We start from the raw sequence: 20,554 nt of genomic DNA, 5'->3' as shown, positions 1-20,554 counted from the left end.
TTGTAAGGGAAGGAGGAACTGCAATCCTCCTGCAAACCGGGTATCTGAGTATTGCCCATTACTGCATTGTGACTGTAAACTCTGAAATATTTTAATGGACTGTAGCATTCCTCAGATCTCTAAGGATGAAAAAGATTGTGCTGAGATCCCTTTTGAACATTAGCTTAGCAAATTCAGCTTACAGGAGGGCAGGGTGGGATAATGGAGCTCTCCAGAGGTGCCTTTCATTTGCTGAGCGCAGCTGAGGAGGAGATTATAGCGTGATGTAGTCTGTGCGCCATGTGCACAGAGAAACAGAGGAGTAAAAAACCACTTCTTTAAACTTATTTTAGTAATACAAGGAAGAGGAGAGTAAGAAAATGAAAAACGAGGGTATTAGATTCTAGGCTTCTACACTGGAATTCATGTCCTAGTGAATGGCTGATCTCCCAGCGGACTTCTACCGAGATAGGATTTCGTCCTGGGTTGATGTGGTACTGATACTGGTGCTTACCTTTCAGACTGTGGCTGTAGGAAGTATCAGGATACATCTGGCTATTAAAAGTAATACATGTTATACTTTTAAAATGCCTGTAGTGAGATCGCGTGTCTTTGAATTACTCACATTTACCGGTTTCTCAGAAAAACGGAAATCTCTGTAGGAGATAATACAGTCCCTCGCACTAAGGGATGTAATCTCACGCATTAATGTTTTAGTTTTGCTTCTTTTTTTCATTAAATTTGAAGAGAACCAGACCCCTAAGATAGTAAGTGCTGGGTAATGATAATGACTTACATTATGTTTCTTGTTTGCGTTCTCAGTATTACCAAAAGAGCGGCTGTTAAAATAAAGATGATATTCTAGTCTCAGAACTGTAGTATTTTCGTTGTATTTCCTGTCCTGTGTTGTGAGGGATATCTAACTGGAGGTTGTCTCCATGCCAAGCATTTAGACTTTTTTAATGTTAGTATCAGCATTTATGTAATTAATTATGAACTGTGGTGGGTAAAATTGTAACGATAACTGTGATTTAATGACTTATTTTTTTTTTAATTTGCTGGGAGAGGGAAGTTGCTAAGCAGATGTCCAGTTACCCTTGTTCCTTACAGTAGCCTATAATGACATCACAGTCTATTTTAAAACCGTTTTTTTTTTTTAATACTACTTTTGGAATCTGCATTATATATATCAACAAAAGTACAGGCACTGATATTAGTGTGACCAAATATATCAAGTCTCTCTCTTCATCATCCCAGTAAGTGTTTCTGTGGTGAGGTATCCTATGTCCAGGCTGGACTGCCACCTGGAGTGCCTGGATTTTAATTGTCTCAGTTGCACTCTTGAATGAATTCCTGGAGTATTTCCTTTAGAGCTAGATGTCTGGCAAATCTTTTCAGTATATCTGTAATCACCTAGGTTGTAATCTGTAGATAATTAAAATAAAAATTACTTTTAAAACCAATTTTAGAATTGTTATTTTGTTAAATAGCTTTACCCTCATATCTACTTGAAAATAAATTGCTTATTGCACTTCCCCTCCTCATCCCCAATCATTAATACAGTTATTTAAGTAATTTTCCTCTGGTCCTGTCTTAACTTGCCATTGTTGCACAAATTTTCCTTGCATTTATTCTGCTTTAAGTGTGAATGATAAAGAGTGTTGTTCCTTTTTCTAGGAATTCAAGCTGCAGATTCTGTGTGTGCTAGGCAATAGATAAGTTATGTCTGTCTACTAAGGAATTAATATGCAATAATGGGATTTTTTTAAGACCAATTATGACCCAGTAGTACTAGTGGGAGAGGTTTTTTTAAAAAATTTATCTTTTTCATAGCATAACACACCTAGCTGTGATATGATCCAATGCCATTTATAACATCTGGTTCTGAAGTTCTGTTTTCAGGCTGAACAGAAGCAGTCAGAAAATCCCAAATCTGAGAAACTGGAAATTAGAGCTCTATCTAACTTACCATATCCAAATACAATGCCAGAATTGCTTTCAGGGAAACAAATAGAATTTTAGTTGCCCATTGGTGCAAACTATAGTAACAAGTTAAAAAAAATGTATTTGTCATTTTAAAAGAGAATTTGAATTATAGTGTATTACACAATAGTGACTGAAATGCACACTGGTTGTGAACTGGTTTGCAATTCAGTTCAGGATTTTTTACATGTTGTTCTGCAATATACTGGATATCACACACTGCTGAAGTGAGGAAAAAAAATTCAGCCAAGCAGAAGAATTTGCAACTAAGCCAAGACACAGTGCAATAATTTAGAAATGAGAAGGGTAGAAGCAATTAATAAATTAAATGTTTAATTAAAAAAATATGAAACAAAATCCTTTTTTAATGAGATGGCTTCAAGTTTGCCTCGTATCTGTGAACACTTCTTTTGCAGGTGGTTTTTTGAAGTACTGGGATATTCCAAATCTTCAAAGGCCAACATCATCAATGGTGTGCTGATGACAGTTGTGTTCTTCGTGGTGAGGATTGCCGTCATGCCTGTATATTACAGCCATGTAATTTCTTCATTTGGAACAGAGGCTTTCCAGAGATTAGGTTTTGCAGCCCAGAGCGCCTGGATTATCTCAAGTGTTGTCTTGGATGTCATGAACGTGATGTGGATGGCCAAAATTGCAAAAGGATGCTACAAAGTCATTTGCCTTGTCGGACAGGAGGAAGCCAAAACTCACAGAAATGGAAAATCTGACTAGAATCTGACTAGAAAATCATATGCATAAAGTGAAATTTCTGATATGAAAATTACTTGGGTTCACTGAAACAGTGCACATTTCTGCCATGGAATGCTCCTCTTAAGGAAACAAGGTATTACCTCTGTACTGACCTTACTCTTTCCCTAGCCACACTGCCTGCACACCCAGGGCCACGCTTTGCGGATCCTGTCCGGTGAGGAACAAAAGCAAAAAGCTCACAGAAATGAGTTCCATGCGTCTGTTCTAAGCGGTTACAAGCTACTGAAATTAGAAAAGAGCAGATTGGTTACTTGCTTGTTTTCCACCAGTGTGTTCAAAGTGCTTCACTCAGGTTTCTCAGATTAATGTGTTTTATAAATCCAGTGAATACTGACATCTCTCTTTTTTTAGAAAACAAAAACAACCTCCCCAAACTCCTGATATGGTGCAATTTTCCTGGCACGATTCTATGTTTTCTTCTAGGAATAACAATCAAGATTTATTTCTTGACAACTTTTTAATTTTTGCAAGAAAAGGTAAAAAATTAGCTTTGATTCTGTGAAGTCTTTTACTGCTTTTTGTTCTGCCTTGTATGAATGCAAACCATTTTGGGAAATTTATGAAAGAATTTTATCTAAAATGCTGTATTATAAGACTACATAATATCTTAAAAACTGTAAAAACTCTCTGATTTTGATGGGAAGGATTCATTTTTGCTGTGTTAGAGTACATGCAATAGTACATTTTCTAAATTGCCTGTGAAACTTTTTTCGTAAGTTAATATGGCAAATGATGTGTGGAAACAGAATAATTCTTACTGGAGTGGTTTTTCCTTTGCTGCTACTACCTGTGAGAAATGCTGCAAGTGTCCTCAGAGTCTTTTTAACCATTGGCTATTTGGATATGAAGTTTAATTTAAAGAGATAAAATTCTTCTGTATATGCGATGTGTAAGTTACAATAATACTTTTTTTTCTTTTATCATCCGTTCTATATGAAGTGTTGAGGTTTTTTGTCACATTTTCCGTGTTAATCAGAAATCTGAGGTGTTGACTAAAAACATTCTTGAATTAACTGTGCCAAACTTCTGTAAAGCTGTACAGTAATTCTGTATAATGACAGTTACTTCTGTAGGCACAACGCTGTATTATTTTAAAACTACGTATTTATCAGTAGGTGCTCCATTCCTTCTGCAGACTTTTTGGGCATCGCTTGGTTTGGAGGGCATCAGAGAGGAATCTTAACATCTAGGACTAGTCTAGGATCTAACTTATAATACAATTTGAGGAAATTCTGTTTTTTGGGTTTTTTTTCTTTTTAATTTTTAAATTATTTTGAGCAGCTGTGTTTGTGTACTTTAAACCATATCTGAATTCGGACTGATTAACATCTGTTTTTTTCCTTGGTGGTTTGTTTTTGTTTTGTTGGGGTTTTTTTGGACGTTACCTGTTGTTGGTTACACCTTCTGGTAAGGTGTGCTAAAAGTGTCCATTTTCACTCAGTGCTTCAGTGCACATCCCAATTACTATAGCAGACCATTCAAGCAATTTCTTTTAAAACAGAAAGATAAAATATTTACCCTGTGTAGGATAATTAGTTTTCCTTCTCTTCTGTTTCCTCTAAGGAAGCCGAGTGACATGATCTCTCCCCTCTGTAGTGGGAGGTGCGAGTGCCCCAGTACTGCACTCTCGGGTGAGGGACGCAGCATTCCCGTCTTCCAGGAACTGGATGTCTGTAAGACCCCAAGAGGCTGAAATGCCATCCAACCCGAGGCGGTTGTGATGGGTTTAACTCCCCAGTTAAAACGATGTCAAGGAGTACTGTTTGGGCTAGCGTAATACACACTTTTTAAAGCCTACTTCCACTGTTTAACTGGGCAGGCTTTTTTTCCAAAACCATCTCCCAGTCCTGCCTTGTAAGGGAGATACCAAGGATTGTTAATACTTCTATTTTTTTGGATTCTGTGCTTATTAATACTTTACAAGCCTGCAGACAAAAGATCTGTTTATGCCTTGGGAAAGTTAGCAATTAGTCTGTTTAGCTGTACGATTTGAGTGAGTGCGGTACCTTATTTGGGTACCAGTAAATCCGTAGTCTTTGTGAGCTGATCCTGTGACCTGCTTTGCTGAAAGAAACAAACTCCCTTTTATACTAATTTGCAGAACCTGGTATTTTTTAAAATAGTGTTTTCAGTGTATCTAATGCAAAATCTAGGCTACGTACAAAGGCTTAGTGTTTCTATCACCTTTATGATTTAAAGATCTGAACGAAATACTTTTTTCTTGTGCTTTTTAACTCACTAGATCAGGGAACAATTTCGTAACAGCTTGTTACTTTAATTTAGTAAATGCAAACATTTTGGAGAATATGTTTGAAAGTAGAAATCTGCTTTTGTTATATGGGAAGTAGCATAAAAAAACTGATAAGAAAGATGATTTGAAGCAACTCTTGAGGTGTTAACTCATGAGAACTTTCTGAAATTCATACTTTCTTAGCATTAATCATTAATATTTCAGTATTTTAAATTTTTTGTTTTCAGTGGAGAACATTAGTTAAAATGGTCCGTTTCTTTCACTTCTAGGTACACTTGTGTCTGATAGGGAAGAAAAAAATAAGACAGTCAAGCGATAATAAAATTAAGTTAAAACTAGATTAAACACTTGCCTCCTCCCCGCATAATACACATTGGGCAACAGTCCAGAATGGAAGAGCAGTGGGATAATTATTTTAAAACATGTAATATTTTGGATTGCTGTACAAAATTAGTGTAATTAAAACAATATTTTGCTATGTATTCGGTTTCAATTTTCTAATTTGTTATTTTAATGTATTGCAGTTATGTTCTGATGCATCTGCTATGTGTCAGAAGACAACTTTCTAATGAAAAATATCGTTAACACTTGTGTATTCAGCAAGGACTGTAGTAAACGGTCTGCAAAGTTGGGATGTACTGAATATATTAGCATAGGGCACTTTTTACCTGCCATTAAAAGCTTATAATACAGCAAATTAGATAGTTGTGGCACCCATTTTTCAATTGCACTTTATGAATTTAAAAACTGATGAAATTTAATGTTGCAAGCTTGTGTCTTTGCTTTTTTATGCAAAAATGTAAATGCATGATAAGTAGCATCATAATAAATGCTACCTTTAGAATGTAGTATTGTCTTATTAGTGGCTTAAAACTTACATTTTTAAAAGCTGTATTGTCTAGCGTAAAAGCAGACTCCTGGTATGTCACCAGGTGTCTTTGCCATGGACATATCGCATGGAAGGAGTTAATCTTGTACAAAATGCTCAGATAGCTTCTTTTTCTTTTCTTTTACATTCATCAGTACCAGCTGACACAAAATTAGCACAATGATCATGGGAGAGTCTACTTGTACTGGTAAGGCTGTATGTAGGAGTGCAAGTTTCCTTTTTTTAAAGCTTTACTTTTTCCTCAAAAGACGAGTAAATACCACTTTCAGAACTACTACAGGGGAATGGTGGGGCAAGTTTTCCTTTACAGTTGATTTGTGGATACGGTACTTGCAGAGGGTAAATGTACTGCAAATATACTTTTTCTCGGTGAGTGTTCAGTGAAGTCGAGAGCCTTACGCTACAGAGATGCTTTATGGGTTATCTGTGCGCATTCTTCAGTGGTAAGAATTACATCTCTGAAGCCTACTCTACCTCTATAAATAAACGCTATCTTGAGTGAGTTCAATAATTTAATAACTTAATTGCTTAAAAAATAGAATCTGTTGAATAATGAAAAATATCCTATGCACAGGAAAATGAGGGGAGCTGACTTTATATATAAAATTATTCACAATTCCAAATTTTGTATTAAAATTATTAAAAATTAAATTAATGACAGTGTCTGTAAGATAATTACTTCCATCTTTACTTAGAAAATTATGGGAGAAGATTACTCATACTGCAGAACTAACATTAACCTAAGAGTAAAAACTTACATAAATGAGCAAATGCGTTCAAGCAGGTTTAAAGAGGAGAGGTGGAGGAGACTAAGAACACAAGTATAGAGATCCAGATGTCTTCCTACTGCTGTGGCTGGGACAACAGCATTCTGATACATAGCAGAAAGGCTTAGGTATTTCTATGTCTCCATTGACAGTGGAAAATAAAACTTTATTCTTTAGAATTTTCAAGCTGTATAAAATGAGTTACCAGTTGTTGACTGCTGTATGAAGAGCACTTTTTCTCATGGACTTGTGTATGTTTAAGTATATGTACGTACAAGCTTTTTGTAAAAGATCATTTAATAGCGAAGTTTGTAAAATTGTTTTGTGATCCTTCTGCTGAGCCATTCAGAGGAAAATAAAGGGCTGCTTGACAATTTCTCCAGCTTAGGATCTGGTGCAGTGTTGGCTGCTGGTGGAAGTCATCAGTAAAGCAAATAGAAAGGGACTAGAATTTTCAGATAAAAAATGCAAGCGTAGAAGACTTTGAAAAGTATGGGCAGCCCTCTTTCATATTTGTAATAGCCTACCATACAACATCATTATCTGGCTATGAGGAACCTCACGAGGAAGAATTTGTTCCTGGTGGAGTGTCTTTATCTATGGAATATATTTGACAACTGGAAAAAGAACAGTACTTCATTGCTGAGATCCTGACAGCAGTCAAATGGAAATAGTGATCAATATTTATGAACATTTATCCAAACCCAAGTAAAATCTCTTTGTTGGACAGGCGAAGGTCTTGGGATTTTCTGAAAGCAACCTGAAAGTTCTTTTTATGGTAGAGAAGATGAAAGATGTGCTGCTTGGGATGTCTAGAGATCTGGGATTAAGCATCAAATCATACTTTTACGTGGTAACACTTGGTAAGGTTTCTTATCCATCACAAATCTCTACTAGCTACCTCCTTTAACATTCTGCTCTATTTATAATAAACAAGCACTTTAAAGCTCAGTAAAGAATAGAAGGTAGCTATGAAGAATAAATTGTATTGTTTGGTCTAAGAAATATTTTGGCAAAATTTCTTGAGATCAGTTTCATTGTGTGATGTCCTGCACTGAGAGGGCATCTGATTATGATGTTGTATATAAATTTTTAATCTAGTTGCAATGTGAAGGAAACATCTTTAAGAGAGTGAATTATGAAGAGTTCAGCATGACTTGGTATCAACCATATAATGATTCAGTGTGCTATTTATAACTTCCTACTTACTGAAATTGAAAATATAAAAGCAAATATTCTGTATGTATCTTTATTTTTAATCTATGTGTGGGAAGTCAAACATTGTACTTGTCTTGTGGACAGGACATGCTTTTATGAGCCTATAAATATTTAAGTATATGAGAATCTGCACCCAAGTGGAACACGTTGCATGTAAATTATCTTCTAAGTTTTTAAATTCCGGTATTTTAAAAAATTTGCTAGGTTTGAAAGCAACATTTAAGTATCCATACCAAGCTGTAATACAGAACATAATATTTTGAATGCAATGTGGGATATATTGGGTTTGTTTATTGTAACCCCATTCCAGTTTCACAAGAGAAATCCATCATATGAGAGGGGGAAAGGAGGAAAAGGGCTAATCATGAGCTCGGCTATATAATTTGCACACTTAATATGCACACATCCAAATATCCTGGATTTGTTTCTAGCATGCATATTCCAAACAGCGTTTTCTTTAATATCTACAGATGCTTATATATGTAGAAGAATTTAACACATAAGCACAGCTAACCTGATACAAAACTAAATTACAAAAACTGTTGGGAACAAGTGAATTACAAGTTAGGCATAAGTAATGGAGCCTGTAATTCAGAAATGTTTATATACTCTTCTGTCTAAAAAAAACTCGATAAATATATCTTAACATGCAGAGCGAGGATGAAAACTGTAAATTCTGCTAGACTGATTTGTGGTAAAACTTGACAATCTGGTTTGCAGTAAATACTAATACTATCACAAAGCGTCAGGATCGCGTTATTAAATTCAGATAGTAATGCGGCCTGATTGTAGTAGCAATCCTGAGCACGGCACAAGAACTTAAAAATGCAATATAACAATTCTGCAGATTGGTGATAAAAGTAATCAGTCATAGCAAGGCAAATGATTAAGTATTGTGGGTTTAAATGATTAAGTATTATGGGTTTAAATTTACTTTTTAAAAAATCTGAAATATTTGTTTGCATTTCAGTGACATTGTAAAGCATTTCTATATTTTGTTTGAACACATTAGGAGCTTGCATAAAATTATATTGGCTGATTATTTTTTTCCTTTGATATATGCAATAATGTCAATAAGCAATAAATTGCATGTTGTATGCAAGGTATCGGTACTTCATAATAAAGGAAAGGAACACAGTTTCTCATTTTGTGAATTTTTCTTTCTTAGTATGGTAATAGCTTATGTACCTATAATGAATGCATCATGAAGGAACAGTTTTCTTTGGAGTCAGTTCAGAAACAACAGGCTTGTATGGTATCTTGAAATTTCATGCTGTATCTTTTTTTTGTTTAAAAAAGGTTGGGAGGGAGTATGAGGTCTGAGCCATGCTTGTTCAGGTGGCTGGACTTTAAGGGTGAAAGTCTATGTAGGACATCACTGGGGCCAGGAATGTAACTTAAACTATAAATTTTATTGTATATTGAGGAAAAACACATTGGCTAGTATAATTATATTGCACTGTATTGTAATACCACACGTTACAGGACATCAGCTGGACAGTTGTCTGAAGGCGCCAGGGATAGAGAGCTGCAGTTGTCAGTGTGTAATAAAGGTGATGCACTACACAGCCCCTTTCTGAATACTAAGACGGGCAGTTTCGTTCCTTAATGTGGCAATTCCTAGATTCTGTATGTGCACAGAATGTATGCCTAGGAGGCATGAATTGTGTGGTAAAACTTGGAGATTTCTCTGAGCATCCTCAGAAGACATTGCTGCTGTTTTATATCATAACCATTGGCTTACAAACACAGGACTTGCTTGTGTTTCTTTGAGTTTTCTCTTGTATTATGCAATGGTTAAACTACTAGAAGAAAACACAAAGCATTCCAGTGGTTTTTACTTTTTTTCCCTCTCATCTTTTAAGTGGTATTTAGAACTATTTGTAAATTATATTCTTAGGATACTAATTTTACACTATAAGTGTAGAAAACTACTTACAAACTAATCTGTCTGTTTGGAAGGGACTCAGACTGGGAATGTCTGGAAACGTTATTTGTGGTCAGATGCTATATAGGTCAGATTTCCAGCTGCTTGAGGAGGGACAATGGGGGCTTGGTGGGAGGCTTTAGTATTGGCACTGGGCAGCTTCTAACACTGAATGGTGGAAAGGAAGGACTAAGCCTGGCTGGGAACACGGGGTGCCTTTCAGGGAACCATTCTTAAACTGACAAATTCAACTAATCTTGCTTTAAGTGTGCGAAACACACCTCTCCCTAAGATGTGGGATATAGGAAGTATTTTGTATATGCATTTCTTTGTCACGTTCTGGTGCAAAGTTGCTCTTTGTTTTCTCCTAAATTAATTTTTTTTAATTACTCTTTTTGTTCTTGCTGAAAACTTTGTTTTCTGTACTTGTGTTGGTGTGATAATTCTGCATTAGGGTTTTAAAATATTTTATTTAATCTTCTCAATGGATATTGGTCATTTTTTAGATGGTGGACTACTGTTGTGAATATCTTCTTATTGTGCTCTGCTTTCCTGGAACTCACAGGGTAATAGACCTAAGGGCAGACTGTGTGCTTTGTTGAGATTGTGCCCTTGGTGTTCTGTGTAATGCTCAACATCGAAGAAAACGTTTTTGGTACTTGGCTTATCTTACAAAGGCTGAAAACTTGTCTATACTACAACTAATAAGTAGTGTGATTGTTGCTTCTGGTGGAGTGTGATGGTGGGAAGCAGGGAGACAGCACACTGACATCAGCAACGTGATGTACTTTGAGAGGGGAGTGTAGAACCAATTCCCTGTTAGAGAACATCAGAGAGAAAATTGTTTTACCTTGGAGTCATTCTGCCACTGACTTTAAATACTTGGAAGCAGGGATGTCAGCTGGTCTACAGGAAGCTCTTATTATTAAACTATGTTGTCAAGTGCAGCAAGACTAAAATGATTGTACCTTGCTTTGTGCTACTTACACAGCTGTTACTGCAGATGCAGTCTTGGAGGTTTCAGCAAAGCTAAATATGCCTAAATCTGGGGCAGTGACGGAGGCAATCGGAACGTTTTCTACGGGCTATAGAAGCTCAGTTACTGACGTGGTGCCACTTTCCGAACTTCAGGTTCTCAATATGCTGTGCTAGGAACTCCTGCATGCGGAGAGAGTAGGAAACAATTTCCTCTTACATAACAAAAACTATAAAAGGGCAAAAATGAGTGAAAGGATAGATACTGGATATTGCTTCATGCTTGTATTTTTATTTTGTGTTCACACTGAATGGCAATGTCCTTGTTAATAATAAAGATCCTGTTTTGAAAGATGCTACGTGAACACGTTCTTAAAAGCACCCTTGCGAGGAAATTATAGAAGCAGCTTTTTAATTCAGGTAGTTATGTAGTGCTTATAAGAACTGCTTCACTGTGGCTGAGAATTTGTCTTTATTCTGACTTTTTGATGTTTTTTTTCCCAAAGAATTGGGAGAGAATTACTCTTTTCTTTACACCAAAATACACACAGAGGGTGCAAGAGGGGCTCTTCCAGATTTGGATTTTCTTCATCCCAAGTTAATGTAGTAACTGGGCCACTTGAGGCTTAAATTACTTCCAACTTTTATTTTTAATTGCTCCTTTGAAATAGGATGTTTGAAAAGTTAATTATGTGTTTGATCAGCTCTAATTGTTACCTCGTCCAACACACACAGAGCCCAGCAGCCCTCAGCACCCCCAGCGGCTCCCCGTTGCCGGGTCCGTTACCGCTGTACAGAGCCCGTACGCCCGCTCCGCCCTGGCCCTCAGGCCGGACGCACCCTCCGGCGGAACCGCGCCTGCTCCGGGGCTCCCCCGCTCTATGGCGCCTGCGCGCCGCCCGCAGCCGGAGGCCGGGCCCGGCTGCCGCGGCCCTGTCCCCGCCCCTCCCGGCGGCGGTGGGCGGTGCCCCGCCGGCGAGCGCAGGCGCAGAGGGGGACGACGGAGCTGTGGTCTGGCGAGCGGCGCTGTGCTGCGCTCGGGGCTGGCCGCGGCGGCGCGGGCCGGGCCGGGCCGAGGTGAGGGGACGGGGATGGCGGTGGCGGTTTCGGCGGTTCCGGTTCCTGGGGACGCGGCGGTGGCGGGAGGCGGGTGCTGAAGGAGGGCGCGGACAGCGCGGGGCAGGGCCGGGCGGGCGGAGGGGGCGGGCCTGGCCTGACCTTGCCCGCGGCCGCCGCCGGCGGCGGGGTCGGTCACGGGGCGTGCAACGGCGAGGCGGCCTCGCGTGAGGCCCTTCCCGCCCGCGCAGCGCGGAGCGCGTCGCTGCCCTGTGCGGGGCTGCCGGGGCTGCGGCGGGGTTCGGGCAGAGGCCCCCGCCGCGCGGCCTCGCCCCGCCGCCCGTGGGCGTGGGGAGGCGGGCGCGGCAGGTGGGCGGTTGCCCGCGGTAGGTGTGACTTGTACCCCCGCGCCAGCTCCTGCGCTGTCAGCCCGGCTCGGGGCTCGGGCGGCGGATTTTTAGCACGTACCAGTACTTGCGTTCTGCTGAATAAATCACGCACGTAGTTGTGCTTTACAGATGTTTGGTTTGTTTGTTTGTTTGGTTGGTTTTTTTTTCAGTAGAAACTTGATTTAAAAAGACCCAGGGTGTGGAAGCCATGGGTTTGTCTGCGTCCTCCCCAGCCGCTGCAGGTCAGTCGCTGAGTGCATCCAAGGAACATCAGACAGCATCTGCACCTTCAGAGTGTCCTATGCATCAGGAAAAAATGAGTGGTAATTATTCTTGAAACTTAGATGAAATAAGCTCTTTACCTGGAAAACAGCTTGAAAAACATATGGGGGGAAAAAAAGGAAAATTATTCTACAAAAATACATTGAGCTTTTCCTTCAACAAAAATAGCTTTCAAGTAACTTTTCATCAAAAGGAGTCAGATGTTCACCAGAACAGGATGCAAGCCACTTTGTCTGTGGAGACAGGAGGTGCTTGCTGTAGGCCCTGTGGGTTGCCACTGGTTGTCATGTTTCAGAGGGGTCCTGCAGCTCTGTTCCCACTGAGTGGTACACCCACAAAGGGTCAGGGAAGTGCAGGGACCCCTGCAGAGATGGTAACTGGGAGCAGGTGGTCATCGCTAGAGAACATGCATCTGGAAAAAGGCAGCAAAAGAGTGGGATAAGATGAATGTCTGGAGAAGGAGGATATCAGTTCTTCCGTTGACACAGTTGACATGTGTTGGGTTAACGTGGCTGTGGAATTCTCAGCTACAGACAGCTCAGTAGAGAGGCCAGCATGGGGTGGGAAATGAGCATTCAAGGACTGTATAAGAAACTAGGTCTTCCCATAGTGGTGCTGGGTCTTAAAATGCAGGAAAGGGAACAGTTAACTGTTGCAAGACTCAGAAGAAAAGGTAAAATACTTGTTTATATTTACATGAACTGTTGATTCAATGTACTGCCATGTCTTAGCATCACCATTTTGTAGCAAGATATATACTGTTTTTTCCTGTATTTCAGGTTGTCCAATGCACATGAAGACTCCTGATCATAGACCTGAGAACACAGACGATGTTCCTGCACATCAAGACAGAGCGTATGAATTTGTAGCATGTCCGGTGAAGTCTGGTGCATCTCAAGTGAAAGATGACATAGATCCTAGCAATATGGTAACTTTTCCTTAGCTCAGATGTTTTCTTCACCCTGGTTTCTCTTGAATTACTACCTCCAAAATGTAAATAGTGATACTGTTGAGGGTGGAAACTCTGGCAATTAACATTCTTTTAAAATTTTTGACACTGCTTTTTCTCACTTTGTGTGCAAGTATTTGTATAAAAACAAGTGACATCTTATTTAACATTCTCTTCTTCAAATTTACATCTTTTTGATAAATGGTGGTTTTCCAGTTTGTAAATATCTTTTGCTGTCTTATTTCTGTTTGTTGGTTACATGCATAGTTTTTATGCTACATCAGTGGGTTTTCAGTTCTGTGTAATAGCAGTATGGGTAAGTTCTGGTTCAGATCTCCAGGTTTTCTTCTGATGTACAAGAAGCACTGCTGTTTTGAAAAATGAAGCTTAGACAAAAGGGATGTTAGTCTTCAGATGACGAAGTTGTGCAAAGACTTACTGCAAAGGAGAAAGATAATTTTAGTGGACTTACATACAGGTTGAACTTCTTGATCTTTGTAGCAGCTGATTGATTATGTTTTAATTTTTCTCAAACACTATAACATAAAAATAATTCCTATTCTAGTTTGTTGTTGATTCTCCTTGTTTTCTGGATGCCTCCTCCTTAATCACCAGGAGACTCTCCTTGTTTTCTAGATGCCTCCTCCTAACCAGCAGCCCTCCCCAGATCAACCGTTTCCACTGTCAACTGTTAGAGAAGAATCTTCCATTCCTAGAGCACATTCTGACAAGAAATGGGTCTACCCTTCAGAGCAGATGTTCTGGAATGCTATGCTAAGAAAAGGGTAAATGCACTGTGAATTAATGATCAGATGGAGCCTGTGAGCCTGAAATTCATGAAGTAATATCATTGGTTATTATTAATTGATATTATTTAAGAGTTTGTGGACTCTAAGGAGTAAATAATTAACTAGTTCTTTTAAAAATTACTGGTTTTATGAATGGCTTTGTCTTAAAGGGTGAGCTGGTCTCAAAGGCGATGTCTCTAGTGATCAGCAAGATGGTAGGGCATGTCAGGCAACTGCCACTAGCTTAGAACATTTTCTTCAAAGTTTGCGCGTAGGCACAGGCAAACTTTGTGTGATTGCCTGCTTTCAAATTCAGTCAGCTTCATGCTAGTCCTATGAACTGATAGTAAGATTTCTGTGATTGTGAGAACATCTAACTTGAGTTTGCAAAATTGTGAAAATTGTTTGACAAGTAAATGTTTTCAGTCTTAAATGTTTTCAGTCTTAACAAAAATTCAGTGTAGGCAAGATCTAACTGAATGATAAATGTCTCCTGTGGCCTAAAAAACCTTCTGTGCTGCTGTCTCCTCATTCCTCTGTAATTATTTGTTGTCATTGTCAAACAGATCAACTTTAAAGTCGGTTACTATTAAAACAACAGGAATTTTGTTCTACGTACCAATATTGTTCTTAAGACAATATGTCATAAGGAGCCTATATTGAACACACACGTTTTGATCCTGTAAACACTTAAATGTGTGCAATGTTGTGCCTGTTGAAAAGGAAGCACACGTGTAGTCGTAGTGCAGGCTCAGAGAGATGAAAGGCATTTTTAAGTGTATGCAAAGTGTATTGAATACAGGAATTCCGTGCATTAGGAATGCAAGTGGGTTTTTTCCTAAGCATTTTTACGAAGCATGTGGATGTGCGATGTTTGCACACTCTGATAACTTTCTGATCCAGTGAAACCTTTAATTTAGCCAACTAGAATTTGTGGATCTCTTATGATGATAACTTTGGTAACTACAGTTTTACACAGAAAACGAAGTGGTTCTGGAGATGCTTAAGCAGATGAGCCAGAAGTTTCCATACTTGCTTCATGTCTTTGCAGAAGACCTTAAATCTCTTGATTCAAAAGCCCATCAGATAAACTGAGGAAGGTGGAGTAGTTATGCTGTAATGCTTGTAAACTGTTTTCAAATTCTTCTTTTTTAGGTGGAGGTGGAAAGATGATGACATAACAGGTGAAGACATGACCAACATTATTAAGATTCACAACCAAAATAATGAGCAAGCTTGGAAGGAGATTTTGAAGTGGGAAGCTCTTCATGCTGTGTACGTACATATGAAATGAAAAGCAAATCCTTTGGTTTAGCTCTTGCTTTTGTAATTCTTTGAAAGTAGAATGTCTCTTCACTTTTCTCAGAAATACTCTGGTGCTGATATATCTCAAAAGTTATGGTCTTGTAGGAACCTCCTTTTTGATTAATACGAGGAAGATTGTCCAGAAAAGCTTAACTAGAACTGAGTAATTACTATGTTGATAAAACTGATGAGCCTTTTGGTGGTGTATGTATAGTGTGGATTTGCAGAAATTAACTTCTTATTCTATATATTTGGGAATTATTTAATTGAAATCTTTATGTTACAAAAAAGTTGAGAGATAAAAACTTAGATTAAAAGTTACTGATGTAAGACAAACTCTGTCACTTTCTAGGTCAGTATAGCCCCTATTCCTAGAAGAGACAGATTAGTTAAGCATTCTGTACGTAGAAATTATTCTCTGAAATTCCACGACCTTTGTTACACAGTAGTCTGGATTACGGTTTTCTGTTCTTTAATGGTTTTCTGTCCTTGAATCCATTAAATCTGTGGATTAGATTTGCTGAGACCTGCTTTGTTGATAAGTTAGAACAATGGTGTGGAGCATATCAAAGGTACTTTATCATACTAGCAGTAAGTGTTGCCAGAAACTGGGAGACTTTTCCAACCTTTTAAAAAAAAAAGCTGGTTTAGATAACTTGTAATAAATTTTTTACTGTTGCTCTTTGTCGTATTCAGTTTTTCTGTTACTAAAACAAATTGCCATAGTGGTTTAAACACTTAAAATAAGACTGTTTTAAAAGGTAAAAACTGATTTCTTTTTTAATTGTGTGCACAGGGAGTGTCCGTGTGGACCATCACTGATGCGGTTTGGAGGCAAAGCAAAGGAGTATTCACCGAGAGCCAGAATACGTTCATGGATGGGGTACGTGGGCGGGAGAGAAGGTCCTTCAGTGAGGTGGGAGGGGAGGGAGATGTGTCAGAAAAGATGGTGTAGAGTTAATTTTAAGATGTTTCAGAACTGGAATTGCAAGCTACAATTACCAGAAGACAGAAGTGCTAGTGGGGATCTTCTGCCAATATGTGAATAAATAAATCTTAAATAGGACTTCCACTCCCTTTCCCAGGTTCATAGTACCCATTAAAATAATGTACATGTTCTATTATCTGTCTTTCCAGATATGAACTTCCCTTTGACAGACATGATTGGATTGTTGACCGATGTGGAAAAGAAGTGCGATACGTTATTGATTACTACGATGGTGGAGCAGTAGATAAGAACTACCAGTTCACTATCCTGGATGTTCGCCCTGCGTTTGACTCTCTCTCGGCTGTGTGGGACAGAATGAAGGTGGCTTGGTGGCGGTGGACTTCATAACTACTCCTGTGGTGTGTAGTCGAGAAGTAAACCACTTTCCTCCTATGCTAAGGATAAGTGAATGCCAGGACTTGAAATAGAAGTTCACTGCAACTGTCATTATTTTCATCATCACCACTGTTCCTTGGGGGTGGGAAGGGAGGATGGGGAAATCCGTTGTTAAGTACACTGATGCTTTATGGTGTTTTGAATTAAATAATAAAGTTATAGTAGCAAAAAATGTATCTTAATTTTCTTAAGAGCTGGGAAATCTTTTCTTATTTTGTCAGAGATTCTGTGTAAGCTTGCCGTCTTTTCATTTGATGACTCCAGAGCTGCACCAAGTACATTAGGTTTCTCTTTCTGACTGGAGTTTTGAGTATTACCTAAATAGTGAGAACTGGAAATCTCATAAACTACTTCATGTAGTTACAGTGTTTGGTTACTTAGATAATAAATAAAGGGAAAAAGATCTGGACTGTTTCAAACTGCATGTTTTCTTAACTACATAAACCCATGTGTTGGTTTTCATTGGGCGCTTCACCTGTTCAAATACATGCTTCCTCACAAAACTTTAGTCAAGTTTATTCTGTTAAAAGTAGTATAGTGTAGTTTGAGTATTTTAAAGGTATGATAAATTGAAAATAAGGAGAATATACTCATGCCTTAATCCACAATTTATCTTTCGACAGAAGATCTGTTAGAAGCAAGAAATGAGTGTCAATTACTTTAAAAACAACATTTCTGAAAGGAGATAAAGTTGATATTTAATGGCTATTTATTTCAATATTTAAGAGGTTTGTTTTCTGATGTAAGAAACTGTATTTTAGTATTTTCATATCTTTACTATGTGTCTCATGTAGTGCATTCAGGACAGAATTAAGCCTTACTGTCATGCAGTGCGTCTTTATTTTGCATTTTGGCTTCATCAGCTGTACTATAGTGTGTTTTTTTTAATATAATACGGAATCGCACAAGAGTGTGTGACTACACAGTCATAGGTGTTTCTGCATAGTGATTATAGTGTGGCGTATTACAGATGTGTATATAACTTGGCTAAAAGGGTATCAAAAGTGCCAAGAAATAAGGTTGAGTTGAGCATTTTCTAAGAGTGATGCATGTTAATGCTGTGTGGCTTAAGGATTTGATTAATGTTTGTGCTTAATAAGGGAAACTAACTTTTTTTTTTTTAAAGTCTTCCACTGTAATAGCTTTAAATTTGCATCGCTCAGTAAATTTCAAGTGCCACATACCCCTAAATTTAAATTATTCCTCCCTTTCAGCATATATTATTCTTGAGTCCTCCATGCAAAGCACTTGGGAATGGAGGGAATAAGAGAGTATCATATTGTAGCTTCTCAAATGGGCTTCATGAAACTTCACAACCTGAACTGGGAACCAGCTGTACATTCACTTTCTGAAAATGGTTATTTTTAACTGACATTACTGATGCTGTAAGCTTGCTTTTTTTTTTTTTTTCTCTCTCCTGAGGGGAAAACCCCTTGATGTCTCAGTAAAGTAACTTCCCATTTAGGAAAAAAGTATTCGGGGAAGTTTCCATGCTTTGAGGTAGTAGTGGAGTTGGATGGTTCCCACTTCAGAGGCAGAAGTCCTGCATGGTAGGAATAAATATTACCCAGGAGTCCAGAATCCTATGAGAAACCATGCTCTTAGCCCTGTCCACTTCCCTCATTCCTTTTTCAGCTTTTTAGTGATTCATACATATGTGAATGAAAAATAGTTTGGGGTAAAAAGAAAAATCTCCATCTGAGTACACAATGTATATATGGGATGTGTGTGAGCTTGTATGACGCATATCTGATAATGAAAGCTGCTCCTCTCTAACGGTAGAGACAGGCTTACAGCTTTTTGGAATGTTTGTTTTGTTGGTTTGTTGGTTTAGGTATACATTTGCTAACTTGATATATCCAGAATTCTGTATTTCTCACAAGTAAATATGGAAAAGGCACACCAATGTAGGGAGTGCTTCAGAAGCTTCCAAAGAACGAGTTTGCGTTGTTGATTTTGGAAGCGTGATGTTTGGTGCATTACAGAAATTGTAATTGCTGCTAAATCTGGTGAGAGGTGTCACATGCCACTTCACGCGTTTACTGTCTTCTGTTATGTTCACATAGATTCAAAATTGTTTTCTATGCTACTGTTAACGGAATGTACTTTGTCATCAAACAAAAAGGAGAATCAAATAAATATACTTTTCTTAACTTTGGTATTTGGTGATCATATTTTTAGCAGTAAGAATTATTAAGATGAGCTCTTGCATGTGTCATGGGATTATAGTCTGTTAAAACTAATGACATCTTTGAATATAATGACATCTTTGTATATATACTGTTCATTTATTTAGGTGAATACAGACCCAAAACCCAAGGACTAAATTCAAGTGGTTGCCAACCAAACCAGCAGCTCTCAGAATAAGAGCATATGACAACAAATACATTCATTCTGAGTCTGGCTAACTTCTGAAAAGAGGAATGCAAGAAATTACTTTTTTTTTTTTAAATAATCCCTGAAGTGTAAATGAAAATAATTCTTTTCTACAAGCAGTAAGACTTAAGGAAGTAAATGGGGAGTTTTCTCTTTTAGGTCTGGGTAACTTTATGCCTGATGTTGGTAGTTCACTATTTCTCTGAAGTTGGCTGTCGGAGTGATTAGAATTCTAATGGCAATTGGAAAATGGTGATTTAAATTGATAGTTTTTTACTCTTTGAGAGGATGTTATAACTAAAACTATTGTTTAGGCTAGATTAAAGATAGTGTGTGTGTGTGCATAAATAAATACATTTGTGTCCTGTCTTTGTAAGTATAAAAAGGTATGAAAAGTTCATGAAGCTCAAAAAAGTGAAGTAACCTCATCAGGCCTTTTCAGGGAATTCTGCAGCAGCATCAGGTTCCCAGTCCCACTGAGGCTGAAACAGAAGTTCAGAACCCAGTATCTCAAATCCGGTTAACCTTGTGCACATGCAAAAGGAGAAATGTGGACACTTACTAAAGCAGGGCCACTTTTAAAATCAGTTGTCTACCTAGGTCTATAAAGTTAGCACCTATGTTCTGCTTTACCGTGTCGAAGCCCTGCTTGACATACTGTGACTCTTGCAGCTGAAACAAGTTAGGATCACTTTCCTGGTCTGCAGCTGAAGATATGTTCCTCAAGGACACTGGTGCTCAGAAACTGCAATCTCTGTGACTGATGGAAAAGGACTCTGGCATAACACTCCAACTGTAATCAGGTCTTGGGTCATACATATGTAGTTGAGTGATACTGATCTTTATTACCTGCAGCAGGAGACCATTCTGCATTCAAATACCTGGTTTTGGTTCCTTGCCATTGCATCGCTTCAGGCAGCCAGTGACTACCCTGCAGTTAGGGTGCCTGTGTAGAGGGGCACCGAATGCGTGACTGCTGTGCCTACACTACCCTCCCTACTCAGTAACGTTGGGCCCAGCTCTCTGCCCTTCTGCAGGATGCCCTGTTAGAACCTGGCCAACATGAGTGGCCTGTAACTAGGGAGTAACTCACAAGCTTCTCCTTCCAGGATGCCTGGAGCTCACAGCCACGTTTAGTCATCCTGTGACATTTTGCCCTTGCATTGTATTAGCAGGTGGTTTGGAAAGAGGAGCTGTAGCTCTTCTGTCACTATTTATTTATTTATTTATTTATTTCTCTACCCCCTAGAAACAACTTTACTCCT

The 20,554-nt window shown here is 38.6% G+C and overlaps 2 protein-coding genes across 10 annotated transcripts in view; both read left to right on the top strand.

Annotated features, from left to right (window-relative positions):
* The window catches only part of TLCD4 (TLC domain containing 4), a 46,939-nt gene extending 37,944 nt beyond the window's left edge, over positions 1–8,995 (top strand). For all 5 annotated transcript variants that reach the window (XM_086753173.1, XM_086753172.1, XM_086753177.1 and 2 more), the window contains one exon: positions 2,379–8,995. In XM_086753173.1, coding sequence (XP_086609299.1) covers positions 2,379–2,694 — 316 coding nt within the window. In that variant the 3' untranslated portion in view covers positions 2,695–8,995. The remainder of the gene's footprint in view (positions 1–2,378) is intronic.
* Positions 8,996–11,721: 2,726 nt separating this feature from the next.
* Positions 11,722–19,290, top strand: HCCS (holocytochrome c synthase). 5 transcript variants are annotated; one of them, XM_086753600.1, is made up of 8 exons: positions 11,722–11,837; positions 12,379–12,528; positions 13,267–13,415; positions 14,073–14,221; positions 15,380–15,499; positions 16,326–16,412; positions 16,667–16,876; positions 19,210–19,290. In XM_086753600.1, the coding sequence occupies exons 2-7, from the start codon at positions 12,414–12,416 to the stop codon at positions 16,863–16,865; spliced, it is 819 nt and encodes a 272-aa protein (XP_086609726.1). In that variant the 5' UTR covers positions 11,722–11,837; positions 12,379–12,413; the 3' UTR covers positions 16,866–16,876; positions 19,210–19,290. The 5 variants fall into 5 exon arrangements, with proteins under 5 accessions (XP_086609726.1, XP_086609722.1, XP_086609723.1 ...); XM_086753596.1 differs by lacking the exon at positions 19,210–19,290 and having other exon boundaries at positions 16,667–19,066; XM_086753597.1 differs by lacking the exon at positions 19,210–19,290 and having other exon boundaries at positions 11,745–11,837; positions 12,376–12,528; positions 16,667–19,066.
* The last annotated feature ends 1,264 nt before the right edge of the window (positions 19,291–20,554 follow it).

The sequence above is a fragment of the Chlamydotis macqueenii genome, chromosome 8, assembly GCF_036417535.1.
Source record: "Chlamydotis macqueenii isolate bChlMac1 chromosome 8, bChlMac1.mat, whole genome shotgun sequence".
Lineage (NCBI taxonomy): Eukaryota > Metazoa > Chordata > Aves > Otidiformes > Otididae > Chlamydotis > Chlamydotis macqueenii.
This window is presented reverse-complemented; position numbering and strand designations above follow the sequence as displayed.

Excerpts from the sequence above, each read along its gene's own strand:
- HCCS (XM_086753600.1), top strand. The coding sequence starts at position 12,414 with ATGGGTTTGTCTGCGTCCTCCCCAGCCGCTGCAGGTCAGTCGCTGAGT. Across the intron at positions 13,416-14,072 it reads ACATAGATCCTAGCAATATG|ATGCCTCCTCCTAACCAGCA; the intron begins GTAACTTTTCCT and ends CTTGTTTTCTAG. Across the intron at positions 16,413-16,666 it reads AGAATACGTTCATGGATGGG|ATATGAACTTCCCTTTGACA; the intron begins GTACGTGGGCGG and ends CTGTCTTTCCAG.